This window comes from Hydra viridissima, unplaced genomic scaffold, assembly GCF_058129835.1.
Source record: "Hydra viridissima isolate aposymbiotic clone 2 unplaced genomic scaffold, HvirCarnegie_v1 scaffold_3, whole genome shotgun sequence".
In the NCBI taxonomy this organism is placed as follows: domain Eukaryota; kingdom Metazoa; phylum Cnidaria; class Hydrozoa; order Anthoathecata; family Hydridae; genus Hydra; species Hydra viridissima.
This window is the reverse complement of record NW_028324302.1, coordinates 7,795,457-7,817,261: the sequence shown is the minus strand read 5'-3', so window position 1 is coordinate 7,817,261 and position 21,805 is coordinate 7,795,457. Positions and strand designations below refer to the sequence as shown.

The window sequence follows — 21,805 nt, the reverse complement described above, 5'->3', positions numbered from 1 at the left end:
TATTCTGTTACTTGCACGGAAAGTATCCGTATATCCATGTATGGGATGTACAGATTAGTGATCGACCGGAATTCGGTTCGGATCCGGTTTCCGATCAAAATTACGTCCGGAACCGAAGTTCCGGTTCCGGTTCTAGGTGTATTTAAGATTTCGGTTCCGGCCGGATTTCCGGTTTAAAATGCTACCGAAAATATATAATATAAAGCTTTATTTAGCATAAAACCGTTATTATCATTTTGATAAAAATGATTTAAAAATTTTTAAAATTAGTAGTTAAGTTTGAGAATTAATGTAAATAAAACTTGGCTTTGTTTGAAAACTAATTAATTTTCTTGTTAAAATTTATTTTAAATTAATATTCATATCTTGTAATGTTTTTATCGCTATTATTTGAGCTGAACTTATACCATTCTGATTCTTACCAGCTCATTTTCTTAAAAATATTGTCACGATCCAAATGGACAATTTTGAACCTCCTAAAGATGAATTGGCCCCTGCAGCTCAAAGTCTGACGACAATGAAAAAAAAATTCCATCTTTTTCGCACATTGTAAATATTATTGCGCAATCTCAAACAGGGGAAAATGATTTATGTGCATTTTGACAATCCAAAAAATCATTTAAGTGTTAAATGATTTTTTAGATTGTGTAGTTGCTTCTCTATGCCTTGGGTTTCGGAAAAACTAAAGAAAAAATGCAAAATTTTAATCATGTTTACTACATTAACTTTAGAACTAACTTTTTAAAATTATATTACTTATTTTCGGTTCCGGTTTCTGTTCCGGTTAGGATTTATTTTCGGCTGCAGTTCCGGTTAGGAATATTTATAATCTTTTACCGGCGTGGTTCCGGTTCCGGCAAAATACCTGTTCCGGTCGATCACTAGTACAGATACATTATGTACGGAAATTTTCCGTATCTGCGGCCAAATTTTCAAATACGGAAGTTTCCGTTGTATTAATAACTGCAGTTATAATGATAAAACATGTTAAACCGCCATAAGTGATGATTTTTCAAACTTATATTTGGGTACACATTTAGCTTCAAAAAGAAATAGAAATATTTATAAAAGTTGACAATTGCATCTTCTTCTTCTTCGATTATTTTATCAAAAGTTGGATTTCATTCTAGATATAATATTTATAACATAACTTTTTATAAAATATAATAATATTATATATTAATTTATATAAATATTATATATATATATATATATATATATATATATATATATATATATATATATATATATATATATATATATATACTGATGTATTATCAACTCCAGGGATATTAAATTAATTATTTTTAATTATTTTGTGTTTAGCAAAAATATTAGTAATAAAGAGAGATATAGTGGTTTTGTAACAATTTTTAGCTTAAGCAAGAAAAAGTTAATTTTCAAACATTCTTAGAATAATGAAATGTTATTTCATAAATTTAGTTTTTTTTTTAGCGATGATTTAGGACCAGATGGGTTAAAGTTATTAATTTTCTGTTATAAAATATTCATTTTTCATTATATTATAATATATAACAATGGTATATAAAATAAGTAAAATAACTTAGTATAAAAAATTTAAAATTTTATTTTTTAAATGGTTTTATAATAAATCAAAATAAATTTTTATTAAAGATTAGAAAAGAACATTTAGATTGTTAAAATGTTTATTAGAATGAATAATTGTTATTAGAGTTAAAATAGAGTTTTAAACTTTTTCTTAATTTATCTGCTGCTCAAAAAATCATCGTATTATTTGGTAGGTAAATTTAGTAATTGATTATTAGAATTTGATTTCAAAGAAGTTCTAAAGATTTTTATTTACTTAATAATATAAAAAAATCTAATTTTCTAATTTTAATTTAAATCTAATTTAGTACTGGCACCAACAATGGTAAAAAATTGGCCTTCGCTAAATCAGTCATATAGAGTAACAACTTTAAAGTAATCAATCATTGCACACAATGAGTTTTTTTTTAAATTTATTACTTTATTAAATATTAAAATGTTTCCTTACTCAAAAACTTATGCATTTTTATTTTTAGTTGATTCGAAATGGATAAGAAAGGAAATACTATATTTTTTTGCATTTGAGTTGATTTATTTATATTTTACGAAACTAATATATATATATTAGATAAAAATAAATTTTTATGTACTGTGGGGTGCAAAAAAAAGCCACACTGATATTTTTTCTTGATTTCAAGTATAAATTGTATAATCAAGCAAAACAAAAAAAATTGGATGTGGTAGTGAAAAATTCAGGAAAGAAGAGGTATGCATATATATAAACTAATATTTATATAACAAAAATCATTAGAGATACAGAATAATATGGGCACATTTAATATTTTAGAAAACAGCAAACGGATATAGAAATTGGACAAATTATTGAAGCTGCTGACCGAGGAGAGTCTCATAGAAGCTATGTAGAGCGTTTTAAACTCCACTATTAGCAGATTGGTGAAGAAATATAAACAAAATGGTACAACTGAAAGCTCTATTGGATCAGGGAGAAAACCTAAAACTTCAAAAAAGGAAGATCGCTACATTCTTAATGTTGTCAAAAAAGATTGTAAAATCACATGTAGTGAGATAAAACTAGATTTGAACCTTACTAATATCTCAAAGTGGATAATATCTCATCGAATAAAAGTATCAGGTGAATTTTTTTCTGGAAAGCAAATAAAAAAACCATTTGTTAGTGAAATCAATCGCAAAAAAAGATTAAAGTGGTGCATTGAGCACAAAGATTGGACATGTGAACAATAGGCTAAAGTTATTTGGAGCGACGGGTCTCCTTTCATCTTGTTTTATAATGGTCGACCTCACTGTTGGAAATTAATTGGGGAAAATTCAACCCCCAAACATGAAACGCAACCATTAAACATGACAAAAAGGTCAATGTGTGGGGTTGTTTTAGTGCACACAAAGTTGGACAACTTTACCGGGTGAAAGACACCATGGACCAGCATTTGTATCACAAAATCTTAGTTAATCAACTTGGACCAAGTATAAAAGAATTTTTTCCTAATGGTGACTACATCTTTCAACAGGATAACGATCCCAAACATACAGCACGGTTGAATAAGAGATATCTAGAATCTAAATTGATACCAGTTATGTCTTGGCCAGCACAGTCTCCTGATTTAAATCCAATTGAAAACCTATAGTCTATATTGGATAAAAAGTTGAAAGATCGTAGGGCAACAAATGAAGATAAACTGTTCCAAACTCTTCTTGTTGGTTGGAATGCTTTGCCAAATGACTTATTAAAAAGGCATGTAGATAGTATGCCTTCTAGATGCGCAGAAGTCATAAAAAACAAAGTGTGGCCAATTAAGTACTTATACAACTAAAACTTGAAAAATACTTCACAAATCCTAATTTCTTTTTATTATATGCAATATAGAATAATGTCAAAAGCATTTCTATCAAAATTGTCTTATATCACTTTTATTATATGAGTTTGAGACATTTTTTATTGCTTTTTTTTTATTAAAAAATTGAGTGTGGCTTTTTTTTTGCACCCCACTGTAAATTTATATAGGATTATGTAATATAATTATATTATTATGTACTAATACTTTATTAACTATTTTTTTTTTTTTTTATTTGAAGTTGTTTATTTACAAATTGATTATTTAATCACGGAAAATTTAATATTTTATTGTAAATCAAAAATGATTTGTTTTAGATAATATTTTCGATAACATTCAATCTATTTTACATTTAAAATGTTCACTTTTTAAATTTTCATATGAACAACATTCCTTTCATTTACGAAAACTATACGGCAGTTGAGTTGCCACAACCTTTCTGTTGTTTAACGGGGAAAACGCATTGATTTTCAACGGAAATTTCAGTTTATATGCGGAAAATTTCCGGCAGCTACGATGACAAAACCTCCCGTTATTTAACGGAAATAAACGGAAAAAACCCATTGTATTTAAACGGAAATATCCGTTTATTTACAGAATTTCCGTTTACATGTGATGGGTTTTTCCGTAAAATAACGGGAAGTTTTGTCATCGTAGCTGCCGGAAATTTTCCGTAGAAAACGCGATATTTTTTTAACAGTGTGTTGGAGAAGAAGAAAGTAGATATCTTTCCTTCTCTTAATGATAACACTACCGACGAAATTATTTCAGCAGTAACGGAGCATTTAACTTTATTAGAAGAAAAGATTGAACTTTATTTTCCATCAATAAACGTAAAAACATATGACTGGATACGTAATCCCTTTGTCAAGGTTGATACATCAAATAGTAAGTTGTCATACCAAGAAGAAGAAGAATTAATCAACCTACCATCGGATCGCACACTTAAAATGAAATTTTCCGAAATGGTTCTTGAGGAATTTTGGATCTTTGTGCAAGAAGAATACTCAGCTATATCCATGAAGGCATTTAAAATCTTGTTGCAATTTTCAACACCATATTTGTGTAAACTCGGTGTCTCGATAGTCACCAACATAAAAAATAAAAAATGAGCAAAACTTCCTAATTTGGATGAAGAATTGAGGGTAGCTATTTCTAAAACTAGGCCTAAAATCTCTGAAATTTGTAAAAACCGTCAAGCTCAGGTTTCACATTAAATCTTTTTATTTTTCTGAATTAAATTTTGCTCAATGTTATTTTTTTACTTATTAAATTTATGTTTATTAACAATTTGTTTGTCATGTTATCATTTTAAACTGTTATGTTATAATCTTTTATTTTCAAAAAAAGTCGTACGTATGTGTATTTGTTTGTTTTTTTTTTACTCCTTGATTTCAGTGCTCCCCAAATTTTTGTCATGATCAAAAGTGCTCCCCGACTTTAAAAAGGTTAAGAACCACTGACCTAAATGCATTAAAAAAACAACTTTAAATTAAAAGTCCCGTGTTTTTTGTTTATTTCATTTTTGCATAAAATCACAATAAATCTTGGATTTGAATTAAAGATTTAGAGTCTATTTGTCAACAGAACACAAAAGTATTGCATTTTACTGAATCTCCCTCATTCAAATTTTGGCAGTCATTTATAGTAATGATACTTCTGAAAATTGTATAACTGAGTGAAGCCTAAGAAAAAATCAATATTCAGCAATAAAAGTCAGTAATCTATGAAACCAACAAATTGCTTTTAAACAAATTTTAGAAAAACTAGTAAAATCTGTGTGTTGCCGACCCTTGTCAAAATCATTCTTTGGGGTGCTATTGGATTTACATTTGCGATTGAAGTTGCAATATTTGGTAGACTTTGCAAAGAGACCGAGAACCTCTAATTTGAAACATCCAGGGAAAAGGCTCAGATTCTGAAAATGAAGATATTCTATAGAAATCCTTGAAGATGTTCTTCATACATACAATCTTCATACATACATGTTTCTTTTCAAATGTTTAAATATTAAGAAAAATAGTCCAGAAGTAAAGAAAAATAACTTTAATTTTTGTATTATTTCTTCTGTTTTATTTATTTACTTTTTTTTTTTTTTTTTTTACCGATACTCTAAATGGAAACATGGATCAGCTCTAATTAAATAAATCAATTTTTTTTTCAAAAAAAAAAAAGACGATTACTTCACAGCAAACTATGTTAGTTTATCTGACAGCAATTAGAAACGCAAATTTTTTCACTATCGTAACGTTTATAAATTTAGTGATATTTTCCAGGCATCTAGGGAACTTATTGGCTCTACCATTTTGAAATTAGTAACTAATGGAGGAGGTTCTTTCTACAAAGTTACCTTCACCTATTTTGTTATGGATAAGAGGGAATCTCCACCTCACAGTCCTTTGCAGAAAACCATCAAGCTGATTACTCCATAAAACAACAAAAACAACAAGTGTAAAAGAGCAAATACTGGTAAAACTCTCACGAAACACTCTAGAAAATTATTAGCATGTAAAAGCAACCTAAAGAATCCGTCTGGCATTTTTCTTGAACTTAACCTGATCAAAGTTCAAGAAAAATGCCAGAAACATCATTTAGGTGCTTAAAAGAAAGTGCTTAATTTTATTATCATGAGTTAAGTTAGGGATGTAAAAATGATTTTAAGGGTTGATTGTTCCAATTGACATGTGCAATTAACCCTTAAAAGGACTTTTATAGGGTGTTTCATTGATATTAAAGTCCCAAGTTTACAAAACTTGTTAAATAAATCGCACAAATTAAGACACAGCCTACAGATTTTCTAAAAGAGATTGCGTTTAAAGCTGCGTGGCTTTTGGGCTATTTCAATGACAAACATTGGTATCTTATCCCCTCAGAGCATTTATTACTGCCTGCCAGTCATGAAAACTTTGATGAAATTTTCACCTGAGCACTTTTAAGATTAAAGTTTGCATGTTTTGTTTGTCGTACATTTGTAGAATAATCTAAACTATTGAGCTATATAAATGTCCCTAAAATCATAAAAAGACAATAAATTTGGTAGTGGTATCTGTTTTAAATTAGTGACCAGTTCAAATGTTACAGTTTTTTTAAAGTGATACATTTTTGTGCATTCCATCAACGTACCCAACCATCCGAAGTCTTAAAGTTGTTTAAGTTGAGATCTTTAGCATCTACGCCTTCTTACGCCATCTCATGGAACCTCTTTGCCCGACAATAACTTTTCAATATCTTTGACGACTCCTAAAAATGTGTTCACGACCCCCAGTTTACACACCACTGCTTTATGCAACATATACGCAATTTGCATAATATTTAAAGTATGTGAGTTTCGAATGCCTAATTTAGAAATTCGAAATTTTATTAACTTTCAACTTTCTTTAAAGTTTAATAAAATATCAGAAATAGTTAACATCAAATTAAAATTTAAACTTTATTTGTTTTTACTTATTTTCCCTCAAGTTTGACCCCCAGTTTGCGCACTACTGCTTTAAACAATATACATACGCGAAGAAACTCTTGCTCCTTAAGTTAAATTCTAGAGCTTTCTCAAAGTAAGCTTTAGTAAACAACAATTTCTTAAGGTAAACTTTAGGGCCTTAAAATTCTGTTCAAAGTTGTGAATGTTTGAAATAACGGACTTTTGCTGCAGTGACCCAAAAACATACTGAGACTCAAAATAGTTGCTTCTTACTCTTGATGTTTTTCCTTTTTAGTATAAGAGCAAAAAACATAAAATTATGATAACAATGATCTCTATACAAATTATAAAATCTGTATCATAATATCATACGATGTATCATACTATAATATATAGTGTGATTCAGACATTTGATTACTAAAACTCCTCGTAGTTATTCATTTTTGATCAAAAAAATATCATTCTTAAGTTTCCCATACATCGCATGAAAGTTCCCTTAAAAAATTCCCCTTACATCAGGTGTGAGAGTATGATTTTCCATACTTCTCGTGAAAGTATAATTTTCCATACATCACGTAAAGCAGTGGCGGACTGGGCCGGCGGGACACCGGGACATTTCCCGGTGGGCCGGTCAAACAACGTTTAAAATACATCTTATAAATTTATTAAAATTGTTAAAATTACAAAATTTAAAATTTTTTAGATTGCATTTTAAAAATAAAAAATCTTAAGAACGTTGTTGGCAGATCTTATTCTCATTTTTTTTCTTAATTCTAATATTTTATAAGGTTATATATATATATATATATATATATATATATATATATATATATATATATATATATATATATATATATATATATATATATATATATATTATAATGTTATATTTATATAGTATAAAAATACCAAATACTGGTATTGCAATCACATAAAGAGAAAATATGTCTTTATACATTTATTTCATTTTATTTTTTCACCTTGCACTTTCGTCCGGTGATATTTAAAATTAACTCTTAACAGGTTGTCTATTTAATTATTTTTTCCCCAATATTTAACCCAATAACGCAGGCTCGTAGAATTGATATATAGAAACAATTTAAACAAAATTGTTAACTTATACTGCATCCAACTAAAAGTGCTCATTTTATTTTAATTACATAATATTATTATTATTATTTTATAAACTATATATATGTAAGATGATTTATTGTTCTTTTCATACATTTTTGATAAATCTTATTTTCTTAAAACGTATACTGCAAACTTTAAGAATAAATTATCGATTAATTTTTGTTTAGGTGTTAATGGGTTAAATAAATTCTTATTGTATTATATTGTTAAATTATTTACGTTTACTATTTAGAAAAAATGGAAAAAAGAAAATTTAAAGGAGGCGCTTAAAAAGAGAGAGAAAAGCGACAAAAGATCATGCAAGAAGCTGCTAAAAATACTCTTAAATTAAGTGATATGTTTGCTTCAACTTCTAAGATCAATGCATTTGATATTGAAAATTTGAATAAAGATTTGGATTTAAGTTCATCAGTTTTGAGGAATGATGATACTATTATGTGTCCCATTGGCGCAGATAAAGTTGAAACATCAATTCTCAAAGAAATAACTTCAGTTTCAATTTCCACCCAGGCCAATAATGAAATGATAACACCAACAAACAAAATGTTTAATTTCTTATCAGATAATTATTTCATAAGGCCAGGAAATCAAAATTATGAAGAGTTTTTTAAAAAACATCCACGCCAACCAACCATTGATGACATTACTAATTTACCTTTTAAACTAAATTTAATATTTTATAGAGAAGATAAAGTAAATAGGCGTTGGCTATCATATAGTTTGGAAAAAAATGCTCTATATTAAACCATGTGTTTGGCTTACAGTGATATTACAAACGAGTGTTCGTTTGTAAATCGTGGAATGACGGACTGGAGGCACACTTTGCAACGTGTTAAAGAACATGAAAATAGTAAAACTCATGAAAATTGTGTAAATTGTCAAATGCTCAAATCTAAAGGCAAAGATATTTATAACTTAATGTTCACAAATGAAGGAAGCATACGTCAGAAAAATATTATTGAACGAAAGCAAGTATTGAAAGAATTATAGATGTTGTAAAATTAATTGGAAAAAGAGGATTAGCTTTTCGCGCTCACCGATCTGAATCTGTTTCTTCACTTTCACTTGAAAATAATCAAGAAGATCATGGTAACTTTTTAGAAATAATATTGCTACTCTCTAAATATGACGCTGTTTTAAAATTACATTTATCAAGAGTCATCAAAGAAAAGAAGACAAATAATGAAGCATCTGCGGGAACTAAAGGTAGAGGCAGTTTCATTACATTAATTTCAAAATCTACTATTAACCAGGTAATTTTGGCCGGTGGAAAATTAATTCAAGATAGCATTTTGTTAGATATACAGGAAGCAGGTATTTTTTCTTTGCAAATTGACACCACACAGGACATAACACAAAAGGATCAGTGCTCAATTGTAGTCCGATATGTAAAGGGAAATATTTATGAACGTGTAGTAGCTGTTTTAAATTGCAAATCGTCTACAGGAAAAGACATGTGCAATTTAATTAGTACTTTTATTAAAAACCGTGGATTACATATTAAAAATTGTATCGGTAATTCGACAGACGGAGCAGCAAACATGAGTGGACAGTATAATGGCTTCACCAGTTGGTTAAGTAAAGAATCGCCTGGTCAAATTCACGTTTGGTGTTATGCCCACGTATTGAATTTAGTTGTCACAGATGCTACTAGTTCGGTAATTGAAGGTACTTCTTTCTTTCAATTACTAAACTCGTGTGCCGTATTTCTAAGAGAATCTAATCAACGTATGGATGTTTGGGAAAACACCCGTGTAAAAATAAGGTATCAGAGACTTAACGTTATAGGTGAAGCAAGATGGTCAGCAAAAGAAACAGCACTTAAAAAATTTTTTGGGCATTATGGTAACAAAGAAACCTCATTATATGTAGACTTATTGATAACTTTAAATTATTTTGTGTCTAATGTATCTTTCAATGCTCAAATTAGACACACTGCATCAACACTAATTGAGTCTTTATTGAAATTTTAAAGTTATACTTACAGCGCATAATTATTTAAAAATTTTTCAATATATTGGACCGTTATCTAAATATTTAAAAACCAGCAATTTAAATTATTTAACAGCTTATAACATGGTAACTTCCACATTAAATTCGTTAAAAAAATTTTCACGTGATTTTAGTAATATAAAAGAAAAGTCAAATTCATTTGCTAAACATGCGAATACACTACTTGAAGAGGAAAATTGTGAAATAATTGTCGAAGAAGATATACCAGAAGAGAGATTTAGACGACGAAAGAGAATGCCCGACGAAATAACCGAAGATCATGAATTTCAAAACCCTATCGAAAAATATAAAATAACCACGTTTAACGTAATTATGGATACCACAATAAATACTATAGAAAACCGTTTTAAAAATCATGGAAAATTATATGCAGACATGGTAATATTAGACCCTAAAAGTTTTACCGACAATAAATGTTCAGAAAACAGTTTAGAAGAGCTCAGTAAATTACAAGTAAAATATCATAAAACAGCTACAGCGTCAAATTTAAGGGAGGAATTAACTGATTTAATGACAAAATGGGACGACTTTAAAATATCTATGCAAGATATATATAACACCGATGAATTAACTGATTCAGATTCAGAAATAATAAGTGAAGTATGCCTCAAAAACAAAAAGAGTTGCAAAAATTGTATTTATTGCTGTTTTAATTTCTTGGCTAAATATAATTTATATAGCAAAGTATACAGCAATGTTTATTTTGCATATAAATTTATTTTAACATTATCTTCGACGCAAGTACACTGTTCTCCAAAACATTAGCAACCAAATAAAATTTTAAAAAATTTCTACTTTGATTACTTATAACAGCAATTTTGTTTTTTTAATCACGCTTTAAATGAAAAAAATGGTTAATGTTACATATGAGAAAAAAAATTTTAACATAATAAGACTACTTGAAAAAAAATAAACGTGAATTTTTGTTTGAATTGGTATTTTAACGCAAAAACGTGGTCCTCCAAAACATTAGCAACTTTTTTAAAACTACCCTAAAAAATGTTAATATCAATAGTTAATGGCATATCCTTTACTTTTTAGGATCAAGGAACATCTTCTCGGCATAGACTTTACGAGTTTATTAACTATTTCTTGTGTAATCTCATTCCAAGTGGTTTCAATAGCTTTAGATAGCTCATCGGCGTTTTTGAAGGGTCCTTTGTGTTTTAGGGAGAGTTCAACTTGGTACCATAAATTTTCAATTGGATTGAGATCAGGTGATTGAGCTAGCCATTTGATTACTTTAATTTGATTTGTTTCAAACCATTCTTTAACGAGTTTAGAGGTGTGTTTGGGGTCGTTGTCTTGTTGAAATGTCCATAAAAGAGGCATGCTATTATTAGTATGAGGAACCACTTTTTCCTTGAGAATATCACGATAAACATACTGATCAATAATGCCATTTATTCGGTAAATAGTTCCAACTCCACTAAAACCAGAAAAACAACCCCAAATTATTGCACTTTTTCCATCACCATGCTTGATTGTTCCTCTTGTGTATTTAGGATCTAAGCGTTTACCTTTAGGTCTACGTACCTTTAAATTTCCATCAGGACCTTTCAAATTGTACTTTGATTCATCGCTCCAGAGTACTCTATTCCAATCATTTATAGTCTAGTCTCTATGAGAATTTGCAAACTCAATTCTAGCTTTTCTATTCTTCTGAAAAATGAAAGGTTTTTTTTCTGTTCTAAAGCTCAAAAGTCCTGAAAGTTCTAACCGTCTACAAACTGTATTTTGAGACACGGAAAGCTTCAGTTTTTTAATAGCATCATTAGCGCTGTCAAAATGATTTTTTTTAACATGACGAATAATTTTTCGATCGGTGAAACGACATGTTTTGAGTGGTCTTCCGCCCTTATGTTCTGTTTCTAAAGGACTACCTTTATTAAATCGTTTGATTATTCGACATACAATTGACTTGTTAATCGAATATTTCGTTGCGATTTCCTTTTGTTTGTCTCCTTTCTTGTAATCTTTTACAATACGTTCTCGAAAAGCTAAACTACTTGTTTCCTGCCATTATTATCCAAAACAGCATATATTTGCGATCTTAAATTTATATTGTAATAATTACAACACTCCATATTCATCTCTGGACAAAAATTAACAATTAGCTAATTCTCATTGGTTAAGTACTAATAATTACAACTCTAGAATTCCCTTGGGCATTATTTCCACACTTGTCCTGCTGATTTTCCGTGAGTTTTTGTGAGTAATTATAAAAAGTTGCTAATGTTTTGGAGGACCACGTTTTTGCGTTAAAATACCAATAAAAACAAAAAAACAAGCTTAATCATTTTCAAGTAGTCTTATTATGTACAAATCTTTTTTCTTACATGTAATATTAAGCATTTTTTGTATTTAAAGCGTAATTAAAAAAATAAAATTGCTGTAATTAGTATTCAAAAAAGAAAAAATGCATTTTTTAATTTAGTTGCTAATGTTTTGGAGGACAGTGTAGCTTGTGAACGTAGTTTTTCCAAATTAAAAATTATAAAAAATAGACTCAGATCTTCCTTGTCACAAGATAATTTGCAGTTTTTGATGCTTATGGCGATAGAGAAGGATATTTTGGTTAATTTAAATAATTATACAATAATAGATAAAATAAGAGAAAATGCTCCTGGTATTAGTAAATATTTAAATGGTTAAGAATCTTTTGTTTATTTATTTTTTATTAAGTATGTATTTATATGTAATATTATATTAAAATGTTATTTTATATTATATTGTTTTTTTTTTGACGCCGGTCCACTTGGGGTTTCCCGGGCCGCTCAAGTTTGCCAGTCCGCTACTGACGTAAAGGAATACTTGCACTTTTTTAAATGCCAGCAAAACACAATTTCGTAATTGATATAAGCCACTCCCTGATATCACAGACATACTTTACATGATGAGTAACTAGGTTTATATTTTAAAGCATTTCACTCGAATAGTTTACAAACCTATTTACATGATTAAGATTGTCTTTACTTGAAATTTATAATCAAACTCGCTTTCTTGATAAAAGTACAGTTTCAAAAGTTCTACTTTCTTACAGTTGGATTTTAATCAAACTCGCTTTCTTGATAAAAGTACAGTCTCAAAAGTTCTACTTTCTTACAGTTGGATTTTAATCAAACTCGCTTTCTTGATAAAAGTACAGTCTCAAAAGTTCTACTTTCTTACAGTTGGATTTTAATAAAAGAAAACTCTGAACTTTTTTTCTTTTTGTTGAGAGAATATTTTAAAGAACTTGACGCGTAAAGAACTCAAAAGACTTTTGATGGAAAGATTTTAGGATAAGTTATTAAACTTCTTATAAAGATTTGCGATTTTTAATTTCCTAGATTTAACACACAGCGAACTATTTTGTTGCCCCCTATGTAATTTTTAAGATAAAAAACGTAGTGATATCGGTAAGGAACCATTAAAATTTGTGCATTTCTACGACTAGGAGTGACTGACTATACTATCATCATCAAACAGGTCTAATTCCAGACTTATGGTCACCACATGAACAATTTTCTAAGTATTGATCAAGAGTGTTTCACATTTTTAACCGAAATGTTTAATATTTTCTTGGCGGCATTCTTTTCTTCATTTTTACGTGAGAGATTTTAAGGTGTAAAAAATACCATCGAAAAGTTTAAGTAATCTTCATAAAATTAAAATTTTTACAAGACTTAAAATCACATTTCTCGTTTTTAACTACCAAAAAAAAAAGAATAAAATAAAAAAAAATTAAAAAAAAAATAGAAAAGAATTGAAAGAAACAATAACAACAACAACAACGACAACAACAACAACAACAACAACAATAACAAAAACAACAAAAATAATAAAAAGAAATTCTCTTATTTCATACTAAATGAAATATATATTATTTTTTACATCTCTTTTTTTTTTAAATATATTTGATTATTTAATACAAAACTTCTCGCTGTCCCTAACGTAGTGCATGTAAACAAGTGAGTAATTCTTCAGTTGCAGATTAAAGGTGTCATCGCATATATATCCAGATATACAGTCTCTATCCATAATTTCACAGACAGTTCCACTTGAAGAAAACTATGAGTAAGTGAAAAGCAAAGTTTGCAAATATTAATATTAATAATAATAATAATAATAATAATAATAATAATAATAATAATAATAATAATAATAATAATAACAATAATAATAATAATAATAATAATAAAAAAAATAAAAATAGTTGTTATTAAAAAAAAAACTTATTCACCTTGTTCTTAAAGAATGTGATGATAAAATTTCCTGGTTTGAATATGCGTAAGACGCGATTGATCAAACTATTGTAATTCTTCAAGTGGATATTTGTTTCAAAACTTACATAAGAACAAATGGGCTGAGGAGTAACATGAATCGTATAGTAATTCTCTCTGAATAGACCGTTCAACGAGAACCCTATCGGGTCAAATACAAGACCGTCATTCATAGATCCAGGTATAATCTTCGAGATACCAGTGTTCTGAAAAAGATATTTCTAAAAATCTTGACATAAATGTATGATTAAAGAGAAGAAACCAATAACTAAACTACCACTCATAAGTTTTTGCTTGCCTAATTTTGATCAACTACTTATTTTAATATTGCTTTTATTTATATTCAAATTCTGTATACATATATATTATATGGATGGTAGCAAAATATACCTGAGTTATCAATAAGTAAACCGTTATCTATTTTTTTGTTAAACATTTCAGCTTATTTTGAAATAGGTTGCTTAACTTTCTTATTGAGTTTAGATAATACTATAGTTTACTAATCAATAAACAAATTTATTCAAGTTATCTTTTAACTTTAGAATCTGCTTTTTATGACACATTTTTGCTAAGGAGTTTTAGTGTTCATGGATAAAAATTTTGTGAAATGAAGAGTAAATGTGTTCATTAAGAATTGCTTAAAATAAAATATCGTACAAGTAACCACAAAAATTTTGTTTGGCCTGAAAATACCAAGAACCATTGACTAAAATCTGAAATTTATAACTACAATTTGTTTGATTGTGTATTCAACAAAACATGACCCAGGATCACAATTTCTTCTGAGGCCGGGAATATAGTGTTAAACAGTATGCATTATAGAAGCTCTACTGCTCAGTTGAAAAAAGAGAAAAAGATATTATTGCACCAACAATGAAATAAAGACTGCAAAAAGGAGAACTTCATGGCAGGTATCTGTATCTGTAAAAACTCTTAATAGGCAGAAAAGATTGCAATGAGCCTAAGAATGTATAAACTGGAAATATGAAGACAGAAAGACATTCTTATCTAGTGATTAGCCTAACTTTGAAGTTTTTGGCTCTCACCATAGATTAGCAAGAGAGGGAATCAGACTGGTACTGCTTTAGTGGCAATCCAGTTTGTAATATCTACAAAAAAAAAAAAAAAAAAAAAAGATGAAATAAAGATCAATATCCAGAGGGACTGGAAAATCAAATGGTACCAACTGGACTGGATATCTTTGGGTAGGACTTTATGCTCCAGCTAGAGAGTGATCTGAAAACACTGCCAAGCTCTACAAAGACTATTTGGAGAAATTGTCAGTGAAAGGAGTAATTAAAATTATGATTAGGCCGCCACAGTTCTCTTATCAAAAACAAAGGTGGAAATGTAGATTAGTCTAAAATGTACTAAATGTAGAATTATTAGTCTAATGCAATTATTATTCATATCTGAAAATATACTTTAAATAATACACATTAAGAGTTTACTTATTTCCTATCTAACTATTATTAAATATTTGGAAGAGACATACTTTTGAGCAGTAGTGTATAAAAATTATATACAAATAAATATATCCAATTATTAATTATATTCCTTTTTCCATAGTTGACTAAAAAACCACCAAAGATAATAATAAAAGATAAAAATAGGCTGAGCCATGTTTAAACAAGCAAAAAAATAAAGACATGAAAAAAAGAAAAAATGTGATTTACCCGTATCATTTCTTCACAGCTTGGATTTTTCATTTTGGTGAACTGGAGCATAGCTTCTTTATCTAAATCTGACATAAGTATTTCAAGAGTAGTATCACCTACTTGTGGACCTTCATAAGTGTTATCGGTGGTATACAAAAACCACTGATCGCTTTCATTTTGACCCATTGAGTAACCAGTTCCATCTGAGTATAATAAAACTCTCAAAGTTAAATTTTTTAAAAAGCATAAGAATTTTTACCATTACAAGAATATGAAAATGCAAAAATCTTTTTAGCAGTATAAAAATATGACAATAAAAGAACAAAATCTCACGTGGGATAAAGAGCTTAAGATAATTAACTTCATCATTAAAAGTCTTATGTACCCCGATTTGTTCATTTGGTCGAAGATAGGCCCGCCGAGAATAAAAAAAATTCTAGATGAGAATAAATTCAAAATAAACTTTTTTGTCATTTGTTTACACTGATTGAACATACATAGACATGATAATATGTACTTTTGATTTACTATTTTATATTACAGAAACTTCTTAAAGAACTAAAACTATTAAATTCACTTTTAAAAAACCTAACATTATATAGTCAGCATCAATATGAAACTGTAAGCTATACATTTCTTTTTACATGATATGATATAGTATTTAATGGAACAATCCTAAACTGACTAGTAAAAATTTAAAAATATATAATAATAATTTAAGTATTAAAAACCTGAACAAAAGGTAATTTTCCATATTTCTTAGCAAGCTGCATAATTGGATGAACTGATTCCAAAAGCTTAATTATTCCGCATGTTTTGATTATAAATCGATCTTTAGTGATAAACATGCTGCTTTCACTGAAGAAAATTAACATCATGTACACACACAACACACACCCACATACATACATACATACATACATACATACATACATACATACATACATACATACATACATACATACATACATACATACATATATATATATATATATATATATATATATATATATATATATATATATATATATGTTCAGTGGTATAGTTAGTAAAAATAAATGATTGAAATAAAATTATTGGATAAGTTGAAATAAACAAATATAGGGGATAACTACATAGTAGTATAATAACATAAAATATGAAAGAGACTGTTAATATTTAAAGAACTGTTAATGTGAAACCAAAATATCATAATTGTCATGGTGGATTTAATAATATTTTGCATTTTAAATCCAACTTGGTCTATCAATGAACTTTTTAGCTTAAGTTTGTAATTAAGTATTATCTAATTTAAAATGTAGTTTTAGGTCTGTGTGTGTGTGTGTGTGTGTGTGTGTGTGTGTGTGTGTGTGTGTGTGTGTGTGTGTGTGTGTGTGTGTGTGTGTGTGTGTGTGTGTGTGTGTGTGTGTATATATATATATATATATATATATATATATATATATATATATATATATATATATATATATATATATATATGAAAAACTTAAAAAACCTTTCTAAAAACATACAAAAATACAAAACTTTTTTTGATACTCAATTTTTTTTTAACCATCAAAAAACATGATTAATAACTGATTGCATCAATTAGTGACCTCTATATTTATATTTTATTACTTATTCATTTTGATATTTAATAAAATTGTATGCAAATAGAAAAAAGGTTGCAAATCTTAGTCAGTATTGTATTGCAGCATTCTGTAAAATGAAAACTTACCTTAAAACATATGAATCAATGAATTCATTCTTTTTAATACTGACTATTTCAGCATTAACAATTTTTAGCAAGTCATCTAGCTCGCATCTGAAACAAAACCATTAACAATATAATTCAATGATAAAAATCCATGTAGAATGCATGCAACATCCAAACCTAAGTACTTGGGTTTAGGTATTTAAAAATGCAAGAATTCACTGATCAAAAAATAAATTCAAACTTAGTTAAGAAATATGCTCATTATAATTAAGTGAAAATTGTTGTGTCAAAATTTTTATTTTTAAAAAGAAAGATGTTTATCTAAATATCTTTGTTTAAATAACCATCTTACTTTATAAAAATAAAAATTTTAAATGTTTTTTTAAATAACTGTTTATAAGTCTTTCACAACAGGAATGACCAAAATGTCAATCTAGAGTAAAAACTTTGATTTTAACAAATTTACATAGTCAAAGGGCTTACATAAGTTTTAAACAATCATTTGCTAAAACATTAATGGCAGTGTCATTGTATGTATGTGTTGCTTATATTTAATGAATTAATTATAAGGCATTTCAATTATAAATTATCATTTTATGAAGCATTAAGCTTCTTCATAAAATGATAATGCATAATTGAAAATTTTGCTTTATTAATAATTTATACATTAAGTATGAACTTTAGCAAAACATATTTTTCTTTTATTTCCTTTCTTTTTCATCTTCTTTCTACTCCTTATTTTGGCTTTTGAATTTATCTATATTTATCGAACAGACTAGATAAATTTTTTATTTTTCATTTCAAGTTTTAAAGTTTTTTTATTCACTTCAGCTTTACTTCCTTGAACTGTTACAAAATTTCATAGTTTCTTGTATACTTAAATATTTACAAAGAATTATATACATGTGAAAAAATTCATTACATTTGATATACATACATACATACATACATACATACATACATACATACATACATACATACATACATACATACATACATACATACATACATACATACATACATACATAAATACATGTAACAAATATAATAAAGATTTTCATGCAATTAATTTAAAACTAGAAACTTTAATAGTTTCAGCTACACTTTCAGATTTAAAGAAAACACAAAGTCTGGCTACTTAATCTAAGAAGACTGATTAGCAATTGAGCTTTGACAGTTTCAACTTTTGTTTAGCTAAACCTTACATTGCAATCCTTTATATTTTTATACTTATTACTATAAACATTACATTGCAATCCTTTATATTTTTTTACTTATTACTACACTACCTGGGAATGTTACGCAAATCTTCTTCCTCTATGTTGTTACCATCACCTTGAAACCATATTTCCAGAAGCTTCTCAGTTCCTTCAAAAAAGCACGCTTGATTTATGTGCTCAAACTTTTCGATCATGACAAAATATAAAACACAAGTTTGATGACAAATTTAAACCAAACAACCTCAGATTTTCTTGCAACTGTAGGTATAACTATTATATCGTAGCAAATCGCTAGAACATTATTTACTCTGACCCTGAGCGGTCAGAATCTACAACCCTTAGGGTGGAAAAAGTTTAATATATTCAACAACAAGCGTCTGCATGAAATTTACTTCTAGCTCATAGTGAAGACCAAGACACGAGTGGAGCTAAATGTTGTGGTTTAAAATATTAACTTCAATTGAGTTCCGCTAATTATTCATACACTGAATAGTATTGATAAAATATCCATGAGTCTCCAAGCAACATGTTCTGTTAAATATGACAAAACTGAAAATCCGTATTTTCGATAGGGCGAAAACGAGGTATCGTCATGAATAGAGGGAACATTTCAAACTTTGACTTAAATACTAAATAGGATACATTTTAAATATCACAGAAAATATTGTTTTAAAACAAAAAAACGTTTTTTTTAACAGAACATTTAAAAGAAAAAAAATCTTACCGTGTTTAACTAATCATTTTAAAACCAGAAATTTAAAAAATAAAATAATACGTAAGATAAACGGCTGCTTAGCAACCAAATAACCTATTACATGCCACTTATTTAGATTTATTAGTATAACAACCTATGTAAATACAAAAAAATGTATGTATGTATGTATGTATGTATGTATGTATGTATGTATGTATGTATGTATGTATGTATGTATGTATGTATGTATGTATGTATGTATGTATGTATGTATGTATGTATGTATGTATGTATGTATGTATGTATGTATGTATGTATGTATGTATGTATGTATGTATGTATGCATGCATAATTGTATCCAGGAGCTTGACCAGCTTTTTAAAAGAATGGGTCATACTTTCGGGGAGAAGCAAGTAGAATAGAAAATTTTTTATCAAAATAAGTAATATAATTATATAAATCGGAGTGTACTAAGTAAAGTTTGTCTACTTTTGCCTTCCTGAGCTATTTTTCATTATTAAATTTTTCCAGAAAAATAAAAGTTTAGTAAAAAATAAAGTATTCCGCAATATTTTCATGGAAAATATTATTTTCTGAGAAAAACTTCAATATTCAAAAAATTAACTTCAACTATGTTGCCTTCACTAACCGTTATGAGAATTACTGATTTTATCTTTTAAGGTGGTCCTATACTAAAAAAAATCAAAAAAATCGATTTTTCAAAAATTGCATATTCTTGAAGCCCAAACATTCTACATTCTAAATATATATAGATCATTATAGGGAGTGAATTTAAAAATGCTCTAAAATAGCAAGTTTCACAGTGAAGTTAAATAATTTTCTTAGCAACGGCCTTAGCAACGGGTTGTTTATATTAGAAAATAGGCGTTTTAGAATATTGCGCCATTTACTTTTAGTTTTTGACACTGGTGCCAGTAACTGTTTCATGTTTATTTTCCTAAATAAGCCATGATTTTTAAGTACAATTACTATGTTTACATATATTACTTATAGAAAAATCAGCTTTGAGTTATACTTTGTGCCTCGTGCTTGTTTTTATTATGGGAAAAAATAAATGTGATTCAAATTTAAGAAGGAAAGCAGGTGGTAACAGGATTTTCAAAAAAAAGTACTTTAGAGGAAATCAATTTTCCTCAGCATCAACAGTCAGCATCAATTTAACTTCTAAATTGGAAATCACTAACTCAACTCAATCAAATATCTTGACATCAACATCTTCAAAAAAGTTATCACATAGCAGTAAAAATAGTAATGCAAAAAATAATGATTCAAATAAATTGCCTTCATGCTTTATACTTATTGACACAGACATTTTAAAATCAATTGTTACTTTGATTGGACATTGTCCTCAATGTCATAATAATTCAATTAAAATCTCAACTGATTTATCAAAAAAGAAAGGCTTGGCTGTGTTTTTAAACATTTCTTGTACAACATCTTCGTGCGATTGGAAACAGTCTTTTTATTCTAGCAAAGAGATTGAAAAGCAAGGTCCAGGAATGTCACCATTTGAAATAAATAATAGATCTGTTGTTGCCATAAGAGAGATAGGAAAAGGTCATTCTAGTTTGGAAAAATTTTGTGGTCTAATGAACTTACCTCCTCCAATTAACATAAAAGCATTTAATGATATTCAAGATAAAATTCATATGATATACCAAAGTGTAGCTGATGTGAAAATGAAAAATGCAACAAATGAATTTCGATATCTTAACAACAATATCCAACCAAATGATTTTGATATTAATGTATTAGCTGATGTAGTTGTTTCCTGTGATGGAACTTGGCAAAAAAGGGGTCATTCCTTACTTAATGGTGTTGTTACTGTTATTGCTAGTGACTCATGGAAATGTGTTGACTATCGAGTTCTTTCAAAAATATGCAATGCCTGTACATCATGGGAATCAAGAAAAGATAGCGATCCAGAACTTTATGAAAATTTTTTGGAAACTCATGATTGTTTAATTAATCACGAAGGATCTGCTGGATCTATGGAAGTTTCCGGAATTGTAGATTGTTTTATGAAATCTATAGACAAAAGGGGACTTCGATATACTCATTACATTGGAGATGGGGATTCCAAAGCATATGCTGAGGTTTTAAAAAGTGATCCCTACCCAGGTTTGATTGTTGAAAAATTAGAATGTGTAGGACATGTGCAAAAATGAGTTGGTAATAGACTACGTAAACTCAAATCCACCAACAAAACCAAGTTGGCAGATGGCAAATCATTAGGAGGTAAAGGTCGATTAACTGATAAGTTTATTAATAAACTTCAAAATTATTATGGTATTGCAGTGCGTAAA

General features: G+C 28.3%; 1 protein-coding gene and 1 long non-coding RNA gene across 2 annotated transcripts; one reads left to right on the top strand and one right to left on the bottom strand.

Moving 5' to 3' along the window:
* Positions 1–1,632: 1,632 nt before the first annotated feature.
* LOC149890827 (uncharacterized) lies at positions 1,633–2,178 on the top strand. The gene is made up of 3 exons (XR_016450524.1): positions 1,633–1,759; positions 1,878–1,944; positions 2,046–2,178. It is a non-coding gene; the product is annotated as an uncharacterized LOC149890827 (long non-coding RNA).
* Positions 2,179–13,826: 11,648 nt separating this feature from the next.
* On the bottom strand, positions 13,827–19,216 carry LOC145180271 (S-adenosylmethionine decarboxylase proenzyme 2-like). The gene is made up of 7 exons (XM_090081104.1): positions 18,854–19,216; positions 17,586–17,672; positions 16,600–16,726; positions 16,202–16,304; positions 15,887–16,071; positions 14,171–14,416; positions 13,827–13,998 (listed from the first exon to the last, which is right to left on the bottom strand). The coding sequence occupies exons 1-7, from the start codon at positions 18,976–18,978 to the stop codon at positions 13,849–13,851; spliced, it is 1,023 nt and encodes a 340-aa protein (XP_089937230.1). The 5' UTR covers positions 18,979–19,216; the 3' UTR covers positions 13,827–13,848.
* Between the last annotated feature and the right edge of the window lie 2,589 nt (positions 19,217–21,805).

What these genes read in the sequence shown, in the direction of transcription:
- LOC145180271 (XM_090081104.1), bottom strand. Translation starts at nt 18,978, where the DNA reads ATGATCGAAAAGTTTGAGCACATAAATCAAGCGTGCTTTTTTGAAGGA. An exon ending in GATTTGCGTAACATTCCCAG is followed by an intron (nt 17,673 to 18,853) that starts GTAGTGTAGTAA and finishes GTTTTGTTTCAG; the next exon opens with ATGCGAGCTAGATGACTTGC. An exon ending in TCTTAAGCTCTTTATCCCAC is followed by an intron (nt 16,072 to 16,201) that starts GTGAGATTTTGT and finishes TATTATACTCAG; the next exon opens with ATGGAACTGGTTACTCAATG.